Here is a 17,520-nt window from a genome sequence, read left to right as displayed (position 1 = left end):
GGATTCTGTAGACTATAAATTAGGTTTGGGGACAATGAAGAGGGTGATGGAATATTGAGAGTGAACTTTGCTCACTGCAGCTATTATCTCATCGTGTCTGTAAATAACCACAGGTGCCACTTCCTCTTGCATCAGTCTACAAAAGACAGAGCGACCCAAATGCATATGCAAATTATTTAAACTATTTTCACCAATTCTATTTACTTTTTATATAAGTCAGAATCATTGCTAATAGAAACTCATTTTTATTACCTATGCCAAGGAGGTTATGTTTTCACCTCTGTCATTTTGTTTGTTTGTGAACAAGATTACACAAGATCAACTGAAGGATTTCCACCGAACTTGGGTCAGGAAAGAACCCATTCGGTTTTAGGGCCAATCCAGGAATTTCTTATTATCACTTTCATTAACATTGGGAGACAGGACGTTTTTCAACATTTTCACCTTTTTCCCAGGGAATAAGTGAAGGATGTTGATGGAACATTACAGAAACCGGTATCTACTGTATGTTTGTGTGAAATTTGGTGCAGAGTTGGCTGAACTTAAGGGGACTGTTGGTCCTTGTGCTCTATTGAGTGTTGTTTTTTTGTTTGTCAGCAGAATTATGCCGAAACTACAAAATGGATTTCAACGGAACTTGGTTGAAGGATGTGGTATTGGTCAGGGAAGAATCCATTCAGTTTTGGTGTGAATCCACACAAAGGATTTCTTTAACATTGCAAGATCAGGCATGTTTTACTCTACATTTTCATTATTTTCCCAAAGAATAATTCATGGATGAAATAGAAATCAGGCACATTAAGGAGTCAGGGCACTGAGACCTTCAGTGTGAAGGTAGAGTGTGTGTGACAGAAGTCAGTGTTCATGGCAGTGGTGTGTAGCGCAGGTATTTCTTGCCAGAGGGCAGGTCTTTGGTGTAGACGCCTTCTGGGAACAAAGCAGCAGCTTCCTCCTCAGACATGTTCGGGGAGACCATCACACAGTCTCCAAGCTGTAGGAAGAAACAAGGCTATTACACGCAGCAGGAGGCCAGTTACCCTATTCTTTTTATCTTTGCTGCCGGCAGTTGAAATAAGTCTCACTGTACCTTCCAGTCGGCAGGTGTGGCCACTCTTTTCCCTGCTGTGAGCTGGAGCGAATCCACCACCCTCAGGATCTCATCAAAGTTGCGTCCTGTGGTGGCCGGATAGAGCAGCGACAGTTTCAGCCTTTTGTCGGGGCCGATGATAAACACCTGACCAGAACCAGGGAAAGAGATGGAGACTTAGAGAGATGATATCTTACAGCCAACGAAGGGAGATCGAAACAAGTTATGTAGGCAGCCTATAAAAGAAACAAATGCAATTCTGTGTTTGGCAGAGGATGCAGAGACGCTTACACAGCGGGCAGTTAGCGGCATGCCATCTTTGTCCTTCTCATCTGGGTCCAGCATGCCCAGGGCCACTGCCAGCTCCCGTTTACTGTCCGCTATGATGGGAAAGGGCAGCGAGCAGCAGGCCGACTCCTCACAGTTGTACGCCAGGATGTCCTACTTATTACACAGTGCATGTTATAGTCAGTCAGAGCTTTTCAGAGAGCGTTTTCTTTTATAGACAGTTGTATGGTGACACATAAGGGAAAATAAATGAGTTTTAAAAAGATTTGAAATACTGCGCCCATACAAGAAAATCCTGGATGACTATGATGTTTGATATTGGATCGCTTGATTTCCCAGTGAGCATCTCAAATGTGCAAATCCAGACGAGACAAGGTGACATGTAACTGTAATTTTAACAGTGTTATAGGAGCGAGGGCTGATATTTCCGCTCTCATAGGCCAAAGGTCACCCTGGCTCTCTCCCTGGCTCTGACCTGCATACCAAAGCTATCGTCTTTATTCTTTACAAGTCTAAGAAAGAGAGGGCTCTTTTATTATAACACAGAGACACTAAAGCGCTGTACTTTATGGACCAGTGTATTAGAAATACATCATAGGTGTGTATCTTAATGTGTAGATATGACCATGTATTTATCTAATCTAAGTTAGAAAGAGGGTCCTGTGTGATATTTGTATTATTTTCTTAAATGAGTATTTAGAAAATTGAGAATAGTCTCAGTGTAAGTGGGGGAGCATGTGCTCTAACCATCACACCTTGGTCCAGCTGTGATGATCCTCCAGGCAGTCGACTGACAGTGCGATCATTTTGACGCCGCGCTTGCTGAACTCCCCATACAGCCTGGCAGCACGGCCCAGCTCTGTGGTGCACACGGGGGTGTAGTCTCTGGGGTGGGAGAACAAGATTCCCCATCTGGGTTGAAAAGAGAGGACGGTGAGGCTGTGTCAGGTGTACCTCAGGGCCGGTGCTTAGCCCTTTCGGAGATTTCCTCTTACTCAGTTTCCTCTCATCAGATTTATACTCCTGAATAATGATGCTGCTTGTTGTTGGAATGCACAATATACCTGTATTTAGAAAGCTGTGGTGTGACTGACAAACTGACAGGATGTGACCTCTATATCAAAAAATAACGTCAAGAGGGTTTTTATTATTTACGAAGTCAGCAAGTTCATGGTGCATCGTGCTTGAGTGTGTGTATGTGTGTGTGTGTGTGTGTGTGTGTGTGTGTGTGTGTGTGTGTGTGTGTGTGTGTGTGTGTGTGGGGGGGGGGGGTGAGATCATCACACTGTGATAAAGAGACCATGTGATCAAGTCATAAACAGCTGTGCATCTAATCACATTTGGTCATTGACAGTATTAACTTGTCACTTTCTATCCCACATCAGGTTTTTCATTTACCAAACATCATTAGGTTTACATTTTATCTAATACTGGAAATGTCTAAAGCAGAAGTCAGTAACAGGAAATGGACTGGACCAAGTTCTCTCTTCCTCTCATACCAACTGCTTCCACAAGCCTGTGACTCAATACCAAAAACATAATAATAAATCATAATAAACAATCCTACTTACGAATCACCGAGAAATTCGTGGAGTTTAATTGTGCCAGTGGTGGCCTCTGCCTCGAAATCAGGAAACACATCCCCGAGCAACAGTCCCGGCATATTCAGTGTGAGCGTGGAGGTGCGCGTGTGTTCAGCAGCTGCTCTGATGATACCAAGAGAGATGAGGAAGAGGCGGGGGAAACTTTCCTGTGAACAGCTTCTCTATTTACAGGAGCGCCAGTTCAATGGGGATGGATATAACGCACCACATCCAGAGTTTTACAAAAGCGCCTTTTACGCACAGGCGCACATTTACGCACATGCCTAATTTCCAACCATGAACTTTAATTTATTTGTGAAGATGAAACATTGAAACCTTTCTCCACTTGCATATGTTGTTTATAATTTCTGCATAATTCGGTGCATCATCAACTTTGAATTCATGTTAATAGGGAGGATAACGCAGCCACGTGACGACAGTGGTCCAGTTCTGACCCGGTCACATTAAACCTCCTGACTGTCCAGTTTGCCGGATGTTTTTCATGTGAGCAGCAGGATTAAAGTATTTACTGGCCACAGGTGCTCCCTGAAGAAGGGCGGATACATTTGCGAGGACGCGCCATCAAACCAAAATGTCCTCACCGACGTCCAGACGGAACAGTTGCCGTGGGAGCCGCGCATCATTCCGGGGCTCCAGCTGTTCTCACGTCTCCTCCGGCGCTCCAACAGAGGACTTCACCGTCAGTTTAAGTCAGCCGATGTTCGCCATAACGCTGCGTTTTTTGCTGGCAATAGATCTGTGGCTGTCCAAGCGGCTCGGCGTGTGCGCCTGCGAGGAGTCTCCGTGGGGCAGCATACGGCCCCTGGTGCGCCTGCTGGAGTTCTCCGGACATGTCATCCCGTGGCTCATCGGCACCCTGTACACTCTGCTCCGTGGAGAGACGGCGGCAGAGCAGGAGATCATGCTGAATTTGGCCCTGGGTAACAATGTGTGTCCTGTTGAAGTCAGACGTGAGACCTCCAGGAGATGAATGGAGGCCTCTTAAAACTGTCTTCCAGATAAATAACCCTTTAACTTATTCTGCAGCAAAATTTACAGTATCTTTAACTTTGCCTTGAGCGTGGTTTGGTTTTCTTTCCTCTTTAAATAACCACATTTTTACTTGCAAACTCATCCTTACGCACCTTTATATTTACCACCACATCAGCTTCTGGTAAAGCCAGTGCGTTATTACGCACATTTGTGCCAATTCCGAAGTGGAACATTTGGCACTCACCGGTGGCTTTGTTGAGCTGCATGATGATAATGGATATTCAAATAGCACAGCATTACAGGCAACATCCTCATCTGTCCACCAAGTGTCAAACTTGTCTAGCCACTTTAATCTATAGGATGAGAGTGTTCTGGAAATATTATGAGCTATTATACCTCTTCTTATAGACCAGTCATAGCAGAACTGTAACTACTTGAGGGTCTGGGCTTTAATGACACAAGTTAACTGAAATAAAAAAGAATATTAATGGGAAGTGAGATCAGTGAGTGTTAAGATTCCTTCAAAAATGACATTTTAGACAGTTGCTTTTGAAATAGGTTTGATATTTGGTTTGATTTGAGTCAGTGCAAACTGTATCTCTGTCTTCCTCACAGCTCTGTTGTTGGACCTGCTGCTGGTCAGAGTTGTGAAGACTCTGGTGAGACGCCGAAGGCCCGCACAGAACCGCTCTGACATCCTCTCCACCTTCTTCGTGGAGCGTTACTCATTCCCCTCAGGCCACGCAACGCGGGCGGCAATGTGTGCTCGGTTCTTCCTGGCCCAGCTGGTGGACACAGCCTCCATGCGGGTGCTGGTCGTGGGCTGGGCCTTCCTGGTGAGCCTGTCCCGGCTGCTGCTCGCCAGACACTATGTGACAGATGTGGGCTTTGGCTTGGCCATGGGTTACTGTCAGTACAGCTTGGTAGAAAGGCTGTGGGTGACCTGGGACTGCCTTCAGGACGTGCTGCTCATGCAACTGCGAGAGACACTCAACAGGGCTTGTGGTGGTCTCTGGATGGCAGCTTGGAAACATTAGGTTCGGTGGAGCTGTGTGGTGTGCCAACTTATATATATGGGATGTGTAGCATGAGTCTGCGTAATTGAAAAACTGAATTGAATTGTATCAAAATGACTCCAGTATTTCTATGTTTTTTATTGTGTATTTTCTTAAGAATTAGGTGGGTGATTTGGAAATTGATGGTGTGGGCTGTCACTGGCAAGTTGTTCATGCATATATGCTATTGTTTGCACCACAAACCTGGTGACCTAATCACAGCCTGAAACCAAAGCTAACTTTAACTAAACCCTTTTTTAAATCATTAAAATCTAATTAAAATAAGTTGTAAGTGTAGTTGTGTATGTTACTGAGACATCGTGGTAGTTTCAGGATGAGTGGTGTAACTGTCGCATGTCACTGCTGTCTGACAGTGGCACAGTGCTTCCTGACACAATGCTTCATGACGGGTGTGTGGTTTTGTACTCAGCGACAACACACTGTGGGTTCTTTCTATTTGTGTGACTGCTGGTGGGGGGGAGGCCAACTCACACTTATCTAAGTTTCCATCAGCTGCCGCCCTGTCTCCTGACTGTCATTATTATTGTAATACATCCCATCTCGTCTTACACAGTTGATGAACATACCAATCTTGAAAATAAACTACAACCAAACGTGCTGAGTTTATATGGGTTCAGGTTAAAACTGTAAAAGATCCTACCGAGAGCAGACGAGTCCTCTAGTTTTACCAGTGCATAACTGCATTAGAGTAAACTGCCCGTCAGTAGAGCTGGAAGATGTGTGTAAAATGCAGATGCAGCCGGTTGTCCACAGAGGGCAGTGCATAATCATAAGACAAACATGCAGCTGCAAAAAGCAACATGGGGTGTGTGCAGTGCACATAACCACATCAGCTGGTTCTGAACTTTGTCACTAATGTGGGCTGAGCTCAGAGACTGGATCTGTGTTTATAAGCTCAAGTCTTCAAGTACACAGGCACTAAATATTTATCCATCTGTCCACACAGGTGAGGAGTGGGTGTGTCATCTAAGGACACGAGTGCTTCTTAAAACAATAAATAAGCCCCAATACAAACGGCGTCAGTAATAACTGAAATAACACAAACTTAAGCACCTAACTGTCAGCTGTTAACAGTCAGATTAAACATGGTGATGAATTGGCTCCATCAGGTGCCTTACTTGTACTTGACCACAGGGGAATATTTAAAAAATGATAGCCATGTTAACAACTAAGCTATGGATGTTAATGTGAATGTAAGGTATATTTACTTTGCACACACATGCATATATAAATATATATATATATATACATACAGTATATATCCATACTGTAATCCATATACATATATACATGCACACACACACTCAGATGAGAATATGTGTGAGTATGAAGTCATATGAGTGTGATCTGTGGTTCCTGTAGCTATCTATGTATATGAATGTGAGTATATATGTATGTGTGTGGTTAAGCTTGTATGTAGTGAATGTGTGTGGTCGAGTATGTGTGTAGCCAGAAGGCCCTTAAACCAAGTTCCTACCCCCAAGGTAACCGCAGTAGAAGAAGAAGGCGGTAAAACACGCGTCAAGGTTTTGAGGTCCGCGGTTTTCACATGGAATTGGGTCAGTTTTTGTTGGATGGGATCATCTATTATACATGCAAAGTTATATTTATTTATATAATTTTTTTATTAACATATATACTGTATATATGGAGAAATTGTATGTTGTGGTAAGTTATATCTTTTGCCAGAGACAGATACCTGTTTTAGGTTCACTTGTGGACTATCTTCACTCTATAAACACTATTGTTCAGGGAGTAGCATAAAGCTTCTGTTGATAGTTTGTCAAATTGAAAAAAAAAAAAGATGACACAAGCCAGAATTATTCTCTTAGTTTTTATTGAGAACTTAAATAACATGAACATTTATTAGCAGACAACAAAAACATTTCACTTTTTAAACCATCATTTCTGTTCTTTATAATAACTGAGATCATCAGTTCTGTCACCGCTCCATGAATATTTCTCTACGTTGTCATTATACATCTTATTTACAGTACGAATAGACAAAATAGATTTTAATGATGTAAAAACACATGGATGACAATCTTTACAATAACCTCAATAAAATGTAAATGAGTATATGTTTTATCACATTCACTTGCACCAGAACAGTCCAGTAAACAGCAGCAGTTTCTCTGTTTCCTCTAGCTGCTGCCATGATTGGCTCTGCCCACTCTGATGTCATAGGTGACCATGTGGAAGTTGTCCCACGCGTACAGCTTCCTCTGGGCGTGGTTATAGTCCAGCATGCTGGTGTAACGGTACTTGTTCTTGAACGGCACAGCGACTGCCCGCTGCGTGCCGGTGGCTGTGTCAAACACGTAGTTGATGGTGGTGTTGGGTGCAGTGTAGCTGGCCACCGTGTACAGACGTCCACACACCATGAAGGCGTTGGCCACTGTGTTCTTCCTGATGTTGGTCTCCCAGCTCTTCTTCACGGCCAGGCTCTCTGGGTCCAGCTGGGCAATCACAATGGCGCCTTTTGCCTTGCTCGTGCTGTAGATGGCCCACAAGCCTTGTTCGTCCACCGCAAGGTCAATGTCTGTGTAGCCTCCCCAGGAGTAAGGGTACTGGCCGTGGAAGCCAGCGTGAGGTAGCTCCAGACGTGACGCCAGGCTCTCAGAGGTCAGGTCGTAGCGGATCAGGGTACGGCTTCGTTTGCGCTGGTAGTAGAGGGAGCCGCGGTAGATGGTCGCCCCTGTGCTCTCCACAGGCTCCGGCAGGACCAAGACCTTCATGGGGAAGCCTCGGGAGAATTGATCCATGTCTTCGAATGCAAAGATCTGACGGACATCTTTGCCCACTGCGTCAATGCGCCACACAGTCTTGTTGGTGTAATGAGGGCCCTGAGGCTCGGGGTCCTGCAGCCACACCCCGTATTTGCCTGTGATACTGTCAGCCTTCCTGTGCAGCACAGGATCTCCCACTGACAGCAGCTCTCCACAGTCTATGCAGGAAAAAAGAGAGTGAAACATCATGGTATTTTTATACATATTCACAGAAATATTTACAAAGAAATTACATTTCATCAAAGCCCTGCCAAATATTAGGAAAATTGGAGCAGCTACTACCTGTGATGGTTTGATTTCCATCAGGATTAAGGTGGGATGCTGGAACCTTTGTCACCTCAGCCTTCATCTCCTGGTACACCCCATTCTTAAAGTCATACGCAGGGTCTGATGAAGAGAGAGATGTATAAAAAAAACCATTAAATTACAAAAGTCCAAATGTGGGAGGGCTTTTGAGAAGAATATGGCTGAAAAGTTGGGTATTGGTCAGCTACAGATAAACCAGAGTTAGCCCCAACACAGATAACATCAAAGTGTCAGTGTATATTTGGTTCAACTTTTAACCCTGCTATGGCTCTCCTGAAAATGATCATGCCAAGTAAACAGAAAAGCATGGGGGACCAAGCCATAACAGAGTCTGTGTTGTAAATTCCTATCCCCTTACTCAACCTGGGATGACTTTAACTGCAACCTGACCTGATGCCCTGGGAGACTTTTCATAGCCCAGGTCAACCACAAACATGGGAAACAGAAGCAGTCACCAGCAAAATATACAGAAAATATGGGGAGTGAAAGGAAATTTGTGTTTGATTTATGTGGAGTTGCTCTTTGCTTGGGGATGTACATACCACTGGCAGGTCTGCTGTCATGCTGAGCCCCCCCTGAGGTGTGTGTCTGCTGGCAGGGCTTCTGCCTGAGGCTCTCTGCCTCCTGGCTCAGCTCGCCCACCCTCCTCTGCAGCTCCTGGAGCTGCTTGTTCAGACGCTCCTTGTCCTGCTGCAGCTGGTTTCTTTCCCTGGTGACCTGGGCATAAGCTTCCTGGAGACCCTCTTCCATGTTAGACTTGACCCTCGTCCTCGCGCCTCCGTCTGCTCCTGCCAGGAGCTGGCTGACCAAAGCCTCCAGCAAGATGACCCGCGACATGACTCCATCCATCTCTGGTTTCACGCTGCCTCCAGGGCAGCTGGACTCCTCTGGGCTCGCCACGGTGAAGGTGTAGTGGCAGCGTCCAGCAGAGTCATTGGAGCGGCGGAGGGAGGCTCGGTCTGTGGCCTGGCTCTGGCTTGACAGGATCAAGCAGGACAGACACAGGAGAGAGACTTGGAGCCACATTTTGAAGGAGGCAGACACAGGCGATGATCTTCAGGTTAAGGAGTGCCTGCAGTTGTTTACCTTCCTTCAGAGGATATAGATCCTTTTTTCTTGAGCTTGTCTCTTTCTACCCGAGTGTCACTGGTCAGTGCAGGTCAGTGTCTGAATCCCAGCAATGCTCAGAGAAGGATATTTATACAGTTTACAGTCAGGGAGTGGGAGGGGACGAGGAGTGTGGCAGGGAATGAAATAGCCAAGGGGGTGTGTAGTGTGTGTGTGTGTGTGTGTGTGCGTGTGCGTGTGCGTGTGCGCGTGTGTGTGTGTGTGTGTGTGTGTGTGTGTGTGTGTGTGTGAGTGTGTGTAGAGGTCCACGTGTTTCTTCTTTTTGCCACTGGTTGGGTGAGGTGTGCTGAAAGTGACAAACATTGAGAAAATCACACAGCATCAGAGAAAAAATAGACATGCCGATGTTTGTTTGTTTTTCCCCTATAGTCTGAGCCGTCGGTGTGTCTCCGCAGGTTGTTTTGACTGGACAGCATCTCTTTATGGCTGTCGCCTGAGGTGCTGCAAGTTGACTTCCTCTGTGAATGATATTTTTGCAGTTAAACCACCGCGCGACTGACAGGAGCCATTTTGTGACGAGGAGAAATTTGTGCTATGGAGGGCAAGTGTTTCAGAATTCCTGAATCTGAAGCCAGCATTTGCAAGCCCCAGGGCACGTTGGCACTTTTCTTCCTCTTTCACAGCAGTACAGGATGTCTGGCACCGGCTGGCTACCTGAGGAAATGGAGAAGATTCTGATGTTGTTGCTCATCCTTTCTTACAAAGAACCTCATCATTTCCTCAAACTCTAGCCTACATGCCAATAAATCAGCATGACTAGTGACTCAGTCAGTCTTTGCTCTGGCATTGTGGAGCTTTGAGGTGTTGAAATAACAAATAATGTTTGCCATGCACACTATCTTAACTTGACATGATAGCATGTTTAAATAAAATGTTCTTGAAATTCATCCTGAGAAGGACACAAAACATCTGCCTAATTTCATAGCGTCTTGCATTCTTACAATCACAATCTTGAACCTGATGGTCACACATCAAGGGAAATTTTGTTCAATTAGATATTGGCTGATGGGCGGCTGTGGCGCGGGAGGTAGAGCAGTTCGTCCACTAACCAGACTGTTGGTGGTTTGATCCCAGTCTCCCCCATTCTGTCCAGACACCGAACCCTAAATTGCCCCTGACTGCTGTGCAGAGTGTGTGATTGATAGTGAAAGTGCTGCACATAGATGCACTGTATGAATGTGGATGAATCGCAAAATTGTTCTGGAAAGGTGTTGGTGGAGGTGAAGTGAGGTGCTCACCAAAGTCCTTAAGATTGATTTTACAGGCACCATGAATATCTGTACCAAATTTGAGGATTGATGCGATCATTGTTAAGAAATATCAGTAAAAACAAACCTTAATTAACCTCATGGTGGTGTTATTGTCAGTAGGATTCAGTAAGTTGCATCCTCTGGTAACTCTGTATGTGTATGTGTTGACTATTTGTATTCCATGCATTTGTCTTTGACTGGGCGCATGACAATGGAAAATAGTTATTTTTATGATGATGAACATCCGTTAGAGTCTTTACACTGAGACATGGAGACAGGTGGGCTCCATGTGATACGACTGGGACTTGGTCTGTTTCTTGAGGAACATAGAGGAAATATCCAATATTTCACCACTGGCGTCCAACAAAACATTATTGAGGTAAAAACAATCATTACTCATTGTTATGAACTGGTAACACGTCCTGTCTCAGGACCTCCACACTTCTCCCACTGTCCTTTCTTACCGTTTGTCAATTTTCATAATCACTATGCTGAGGTTGTCCAGCGTGGCTGTTACAAAAATATTTAATAAAAATACCAACGGCAGTGCACCCTAAAGCAACTTGCAGAGCACATCTGTGTTGGGTTCCACAAGATCCGTCTGCTGCCTAGTTAACCTGTCTGTTTTACGGCTCTATGGAAAGTCACCCGTATTCCACAATGTTTTTCCCACTGAGGTGTGTTTTTCCTTATGTAACATAATGACTCAGGCAACCTGTAAAAGGTCCCGGCTCCTCTGTCGGCCCCTGAGAGAACAGAAGATCACAACGTGTGCGCGTAGACTTTTCCATTGGCAATAGCTCTCACATCAGTCGCTATACTGGGAACCAGCACCTTGATGTTTGTCTGCTGAAATGCTCAACATGTACATCTAAGAGCGTTCTTTTATTTGATGATTCTTACAGTAATGGACAGTGGTCTCACTCTGATCAGCAGTTTCTCTCATTCCTTTAGCTTTTTCCACAAAACCTAAAAGTATTCTGTTTCAAACTCTTCATTGAGGCAATGTGATTACTTTAATGAGTCAATTAAAAGTTGCTGCTGCTTATTTAAGCCATGAACCCTTATGGAGCAATGTAATCATGTATTCAGAGTCATATCTCTGGATACCTGATGAATGTAAGTCCAATGTTGTTGTTGTTTTTGGTCTCTACCAACTCCTGCGGGTCTGTGTCTCTTTAGTTACTCCACCAGCTAGTTGCATGCTAACCAGATCTCTCTGCTGTGTGACGCTAGCATTTACTGACATTTTTAGAAGTTTCTTTAGCTGCCTGGTGTGGTAGAAAACAAAGCTCAGAGAGCTGTGAGACTGAACCAAAACAGTAGTTGCAGAGTGGACATACTAAAATGAGTGGAAACCTGGAATAAAACACAGTAAGTCCATAGAGTGAAAGTATTCACGGTTTTATTTGGAAAAAAAAGGGGAAAAAATCTAAGACGAATTAGAAAAACAGCAGTTGAGTATTATGACCCTTTGGATTCATCTAGAGAAACTTTCACCGTCCTAATCCCCAATGTGGAAACCACTTTGTCAAAGGAACATTTCGGCAAATTGCACAATAGCTCTCAGGAGGAGATCCAGGTGAGAGGATCGATACCACTGTCATATTTGTCTGTAAGTCTGCAGCCAGTTGATTAGCTTAGCTTAGCACAGAATCTGAAAACATGGAGATACAGCTCGTGTGGCATTGTCAAAGGTTATAAACAAACAAAGGCTACCAGATCCTGTAAAGTTCATTCATTTACGCACAACTTATTTACTAATTCCATACAAAAACTGTAAGGGTAAAAATGACAATTATTTTGAATGGTTATGAATGGAACTGTAATAGCAGTTATGCATTTAGTTATACAGAAAAATAACAGTTTTACCTGTGGGTTGATAACATATAATAATAATAACAAAGTAATATGATTAAATGGGGAAAGGGTAGAAAAATAGAAGACATCATAGTTCCTCTGGCAGTTATTTTAAATACCCTCACAGTCCCAGAATTCTTGGCACTAAATGAATTCCACAGTGGAATTCAGAGGGAACATATTCTGCCGCATTTGTTTGAATGTGAATTACATAATATTACGCAACAGGATAGAGAGGAGGGGGCTCCCGGGGATATTGTGAACACAGAGTAAAACAAAACAGATGAGCGACACAGTGTGATTGCTGAATCAGGGCAGACACATGGGACATATGAAACCCTCAACACCAGTTGTTTACACAGCAGCCACCATACATTTTTGTTATTGAGAAGAAGGGGGGGGGGGGGGGGGGGGGGGGGGCTCGGTAGCAACTAAATGGCATGCCAGTTCTCCCACACTGGGTCATTCACGCAGCTACAACATTATTTTCCACAGGTGAGGAAAGGCAACTACTCCACAGAAACATTTATTGGCTCACCATACGTGTATTTACAAATGTGACGTGTTGTACAACATGGGTGCCAGGCTGGCTTTTTGATTTACAATGTAATGCCGACATAAAGCAAACAGTCACCAGAGCAGCAACTGAGCATCAAGCGCTTTAACACAGCCACAGCATAGAGGTGACATTTTAACACGAAGCCTCAGTGCTCAGACTGAAAGTGCAGATCATGACCCTGAACTGTTTTCTCGGAAGGTCTCTGCGTATTCGCTCAGAGACACAGAGTCACTCTGGACTCTTTGTACTGGTTGTGATGTAAGATGCTGACGCTCAGATGAGTCACTGCAATTCATTCACAGAGAGGAGCTGTCTTTAGGAGATATTAAGCATTTATTAATACTAGTGCAGTGGCCATTCTAAACCTGCCTGTTTTGCAATGGGCTTTATGTTTGTCCTGTGCTAATGCTCCAGAGCTACTTCAGAATTATTCCTTCTCATTAGTGAGTCCTCCTCAAACAGTTTTACAATATACTGTCACTTCTATTGTTTGTGTGCTGGACGTTGTGTGTGGAACTTTTTTTTAAACAGTCTGGTGCAGAGTGAAGTTAGACAACTTTGTGTTCATCCTACCTGGTTTATCTGCAATGAGGATTTTAAAGTCAATTTCAGAGGTCTGTTTAGCAACCAACACAATCTTCAGACCTAAGTTCACAACTTTATAAAATAAAAGCTTTGTTTATTAAATGTTGTATAATATTGAACACATTGCGTTTCCAAATTGAACTAAACTCAACACTGCACCTCCTTGGCCAGTTTACAATAGACATATTAAGTGTGAAACCAATTAGATGAATGGGTCGCGAGATATGCATTCTGCATACAGACATACAGACAGACAGACAGTCAGACAGACATACATACATACATACATACATACATACATACATACATACATACATACAGACAGATAGACAGATAGACAGACAGACAGACAGACAGACAGACAGACATACATACAGACAGACAGACAGATGGACAGATAGACAGACAGACAGACAGACAGACAGACATACATACAGACAGACAGACAGATGGACGTTTTTGGAATTAGGAGGAAGATAGTTCCATAGTTAAGTGATTATTGAATGGGCCCAGAGTGGATTAGCCCAGATTGTTTTTGAGTAAAGCATTAAAAATGTCTGCTGAGACAGTGAGGCTATAATCACAGGATAACACGCCCACACAGACACACACACACAAAACCTCAGCCTTGAAGCAGGGCCGTAGGTGTTGTTAGGTATTCAACAGGTCAGTACAGGTGTTAAACACCAGAGGTTCTCATTACTGATACAGACAGACTGACACGGCTCCACAGTGTCCCTTTGGGAAAAACACAAACATTTACAAACACAGAGATCAGGTCTGAAAGACACACTGACACAACATACTTAACAGTCTGTGTCTGGTACTGTACGTATTTCCTACAAGTCCTCAGCCTCAAAGGAAGTGACATAAAGGTCCTATAACATGGAATCATTACAGAGAGGGACAAGTCTGAAACAGAAACAAGCAAGGGGAAAAGTTGTGGATGAAAATGTTTTGAAAATGCTGAGCATTTATATATATATATATATTATACCTTTTGAACATGCCTAGCTCAATATTTTGGGAAATATGCTTTTTCACTTTCTTGCTGAAAGTGCACTATACTCATACAGTATATGGAGCGAAGCTTGTGAGCTAGTTCAGGCGGCCAACTCGAGCTGCACTGCACCAATCATGTGATATGTCTCATTCTCCATAATTCTCTCTAATACACACCCTCCCAATTGGGCTATTTGTCTATTTAAGCTACAAAAATGTCCCATCTCCTTTGCTCGCTCCCTTTGCCGCTGCGTCAGTATTGCTGCCGGTTGATTCGGGCCCTCCACCACCCCAGCATCCACCTGAAGGCTCCGACAGGGGGTTATAAATATTTGTGATGAAGTCGGACTCCAGATGCTAAACATTAATATGTTCTGCTGCAATAAACATTTCAACCGTGAGTTGTCTGACTGAAATGTTTTCAGACTGCTAGCCTATAGCTAAGCTTAGCATAAGACTGTAAACAGGGGAAACAGTTGGTTGAACACAATCCACTGACATTATAGCAGCTATGTACCTAGTTCAGATATCTTCAGAATCAGTTTCTAGAGATTAAGGGGTTTGCAACAATGGTGTCGTTGCAGTCTCCTGTACATAGCTGATCATAGAATTTAAGGTGGATTTAACATAATCAGCCATTCACAAGGGGGGGCCCTCTCAGCTCGGGGGGGCCCCAGGTGATTGCTGATACCCTGTTGCAACGCCCCTGTCCATGTCTCAGACTGTTCTGACATTATGTCATCTAAACACAACGCGTCCTCTCGGAGCATCACCCTGCAGGCACATTGTTTTTATGTTTTTAAGTATGGGTTGTGCGATTCCAGCGCCTCTAATATGTACATTTAAGAGTCTCAGTAAATTCCTCTTTTCATACCTGAGAAACTGCTATTTGTTGTTCATGGTGTGTGCGTGTGTATGTGTGTGTTGTTGAGGCCCTGCCTAATGTGATCCCAAATCTCTACACCTCTCCTGGTGACCATGGTCTAAAATTATTTAATACATTTTCATTCATTTGTTTTATTATAAATTTTTCTAAGAACGCACATAATCATCATCCATGATAGTAAGTTGTCACGTCATGAATATTGCGTTTCAAAACTACAGGATGAAGAAGAAGATCGAGGCACTTGGGGTTGACTCCTGGAGGATTTCTGGGAACTGTATTTTTGAATTCATTATGACTATTTTAGCATTTTTCTTTTTGTCCATTGTAAATATTCTCTTGGTTATTATCTACATAAAACTTGATTGCATTCTCCCCCCAAATTCAGACTTGATCCATCTCTGGGATCCATCCCTATGCAGCCTTATTAGCAAGCCTCTCTCAACCCCACTTGATGCTATATGTAATCAGTTGATATGAATAGCATGTTGTGTTTCTGCTTTTTGTGGTTTTGCTAAAGGTTTGATGCATTGATGTGTGATTAGGGTGAAGTATAGGGTCATAGGTTGTTGAACTCGCCCATTATAAGTCCAGTAAGTGTCCCCCACCACAGAGTGGACCTCCCTTGTCTGAGGTATTTCTCAAAACTCGGATTGAGGTGCTGCCAACTCTCAAACACCTAAACTGTACACACACACTTTCTATTGACATCCAGAGATCAACGAACAGGCCCTGAAAGAAGTGATGCAACACCGGCTTCAACTCATTAGGTTTCCATTAGCAAACTACGGTGGTCAAACAGCTGCCACTTGTTACGATAAATGTAGAATAATAAATAGTGATAATGATAGAGACCCATTATGTTCTTTCTTGGTAATATTGTTTTTAACCACATCAAGAGAGAGTATAGATCGTAACAAATCTCAGAACCTCTTAGAGTGCGTGTTGTGAAGTATGCATGTTAGGTAATGGGGCCTCGGTTTTCCTTCCATTTATGACAATTTAACAACAGGGCCTTTTCACTGTGGGCCAAACCAGGCAAAGATTTAACAACTACGCCATCAAATCATGGCCCCCTCAAATTCTATTGGAACAGTTAGGACAATCCCTGTTGACATATGGGTTAAGAATTAAAATATGAATATAAGACAGCTTCTTTTCCTGGTATTTACTTGTAGATGTCTTAAACAAGTTACCAGAGCCATAACGCAACACTTTGGAATGTCCTAAAAGAAGTAAGAAACTGTGGGCTACTGAGGAAACTGAGCAGGTCGAGGAAAACAGGCTCAGTTGATGACAGGGAACTTGTGAGAGCTGTGAAGAAAAAGCCAAAGAAACCCAGAGTCAGTGACATCATCACTAACCTCCACAGAGCAGGAGTGAAGGTATCACAGTCCACTGACAGACCAAAAACGCACATGAAAGGACTTCTACAACAACAAAACAAAGGAATTGACCTTGCAGTATAATACAATTTCGGAGGGAGAAATATGCATCAATTCATTTTATTTTTCATCTCAAACACTGGAGCCCTGAATAACGTGTACAACCTTGAAAATGTCACTGATCTGTTTTCATCTTTAAATGGCAGGAGCTCATTTCTCCCCGGCTCGTCTCAGTGGCCTTGTAATCTTGTTTAGAGAGAAAGGAAAGGACAATAAGGTCAACTGAGCTCCTTCCCTGGAGACAGATTAACATCTGAAGCTGTATCAAATTCAGCAGAGGCATCTGCAGTTCAGCGACTTGTTGTGGTATGCAGGAAAGAAAACAGTGAGTTCTGGTATACCACTCAACCTGGACACAGTATTGATGTTGTGTGAGCTCATGGTGAGCACGTAGCACCATCCTGTCCAATCACAGTGCTGCAAGGGAGCATGGGTAATGGATGATTCATCGGGATGATGGAGGGGCGCATGGAGACAAGCATGTTGATGACGACTCTCCCCGGTCTCCCTTTGACCTGAAGCCAATAATCTGTTCTCCACCAGCACTGCACCATCTGCCTCTTATTCAAAATACACTTACAATGACAAAGAAATGCAAACTCATATATATATACACAACAGCACAGCGTCCTGTATTTCATTTAAACAGGACTCACATTTATCTTTAGCCTTTATCATTAATCCTC

General features: G+C 43.6%; 3 protein-coding genes and 1 long non-coding RNA gene across 4 annotated transcripts; 1 reads left to right on the top strand and 3 right to left on the bottom strand.

Annotated features, from left to right (window-relative positions):
* Window positions 1–470: 470 nt before the first annotated feature.
* Window positions 471–3,112, bottom strand: LOC117778438 (peroxiredoxin-6-like). Its single transcript, XM_034613987.1, has 5 exons — window positions 2,947–3,112; window positions 2,131–2,287; window positions 1,379–1,528; window positions 1,088–1,234; window positions 471–991 (listed from the first exon to the last, which is right to left on the bottom strand). Exons 1-5 carry the CDS (start codon window positions 3,036–3,038, stop codon window positions 863–865), a joined length of 675 nt encoding a protein of 224 aa, XP_034469878.1. The 5' UTR covers window positions 3,039–3,112; the 3' UTR covers window positions 471–862.
* On the bottom strand, window positions 1,636–2,123 carry LOC117778439. The gene is made up of 2 exons (XR_004616781.1): window positions 1,748–2,123; window positions 1,636–1,670 (listed from the first exon to the last, which is right to left on the bottom strand). It is a non-coding gene; the product is annotated as an uncharacterized LOC117778439 (long non-coding RNA).
* A 97-nt stretch (window positions 3,113–3,209) lies between the features above and the next one.
* Window positions 3,210–5,250, top strand: LOC117778437 (phospholipid phosphatase 6-like). Its single transcript, XM_034613985.1, has 2 exons — window positions 3,210–3,899; window positions 4,567–5,250. The coding sequence occupies exons 1-2, from the start codon at window positions 3,551–3,553 to the stop codon at window positions 4,986–4,988; spliced, it is 771 nt and encodes a 256-aa protein (XP_034469876.1). The 5' UTR covers window positions 3,210–3,550; the 3' UTR covers window positions 4,989–5,250.
* Window positions 5,251–6,849: 1,599 nt separating this feature from the next.
* LOC117778112 (myocilin-like) lies at window positions 6,850–9,333 on the bottom strand. Its single transcript, XM_034613381.1, has 3 exons — window positions 8,665–9,333; window positions 8,099–8,203; window positions 6,850–7,974 (listed from the first exon to the last, which is right to left on the bottom strand). Exons 1-3 carry the CDS (start codon window positions 9,146–9,148, stop codon window positions 7,172–7,174), a joined length of 1,392 nt encoding a protein of 463 aa, XP_034469272.1. The 5' UTR covers window positions 9,149–9,333; the 3' UTR covers window positions 6,850–7,171.
* Window positions 9,334–17,520: the final 8,187 nt, after the last annotated feature.

Source organism: Hippoglossus hippoglossus, chromosome 17 (assembly GCF_009819705.1).
Source record: "Hippoglossus hippoglossus isolate fHipHip1 chromosome 17, fHipHip1.pri, whole genome shotgun sequence".
Classification (NCBI taxonomy): Eukaryota; Metazoa; Chordata; class Actinopteri; order Pleuronectiformes; family Pleuronectidae; genus Hippoglossus; species Hippoglossus hippoglossus.
Note: the sequence above shows the minus strand (reverse complement) of the source record. Positions and strands in the feature narration are given on the sequence as shown.

Excerpts from the sequence above, each read along its gene's own strand:
- LOC117778438 (XM_034613987.1), bottom strand. The coding sequence starts at position 3,038 with ATGCCGGGACTGTTGCTCGGGGATGTGTTTCCTGATTTCGAGGCAGAG. Across the intron at positions 2,288-2,946 it reads CACGAATTTCTCGGTGATTC|ATGGGGAATCTTGTTCTCCC; the intron begins GTAAGTAGGATT and ends TTTTCAACCCAG. Across the intron at positions 1,529-2,130 it reads ATCATCACAGCTGGACCAAG|GACATCCTGGCGTACAACTG; the intron begins GTGTGATGGTTA and ends TGTAATAAGTAG.
- LOC117778437 (XM_034613985.1), top strand. The coding sequence starts at position 3,551 with ATGTCCTCACCGACGTCCAGACGGAACAGTTGCCGTGGGAGCCGCGCA. Across the intron at positions 3,900-4,566 it reads CATGCTGAATTTGGCCCTGG|CTCTGTTGTTGGACCTGCTG; the intron begins GTAACAATGTGT and ends TCTTCCTCACAG.
- LOC117778112 (XM_034613381.1), bottom strand. The coding sequence starts at position 9,148 with ATGTGGCTCCAAGTCTCTCTCCTGTGTCTGTCCTGCTTGATCCTGTCA. Across the intron at positions 8,204-8,664 it reads TGACAGCAGACCTGCCAGTG|ACCCTGCGTATGACTTTAAG; the intron begins GTATGTACATCC and ends TCTCTTCATCAG. Across the intron at positions 7,975-8,098 it reads TGGAAATCAAACCATCACAG|ACTGTGGAGAGCTGCTGTCA; the intron begins GTAGTAGCTGCT and ends TTTCCTGCATAG.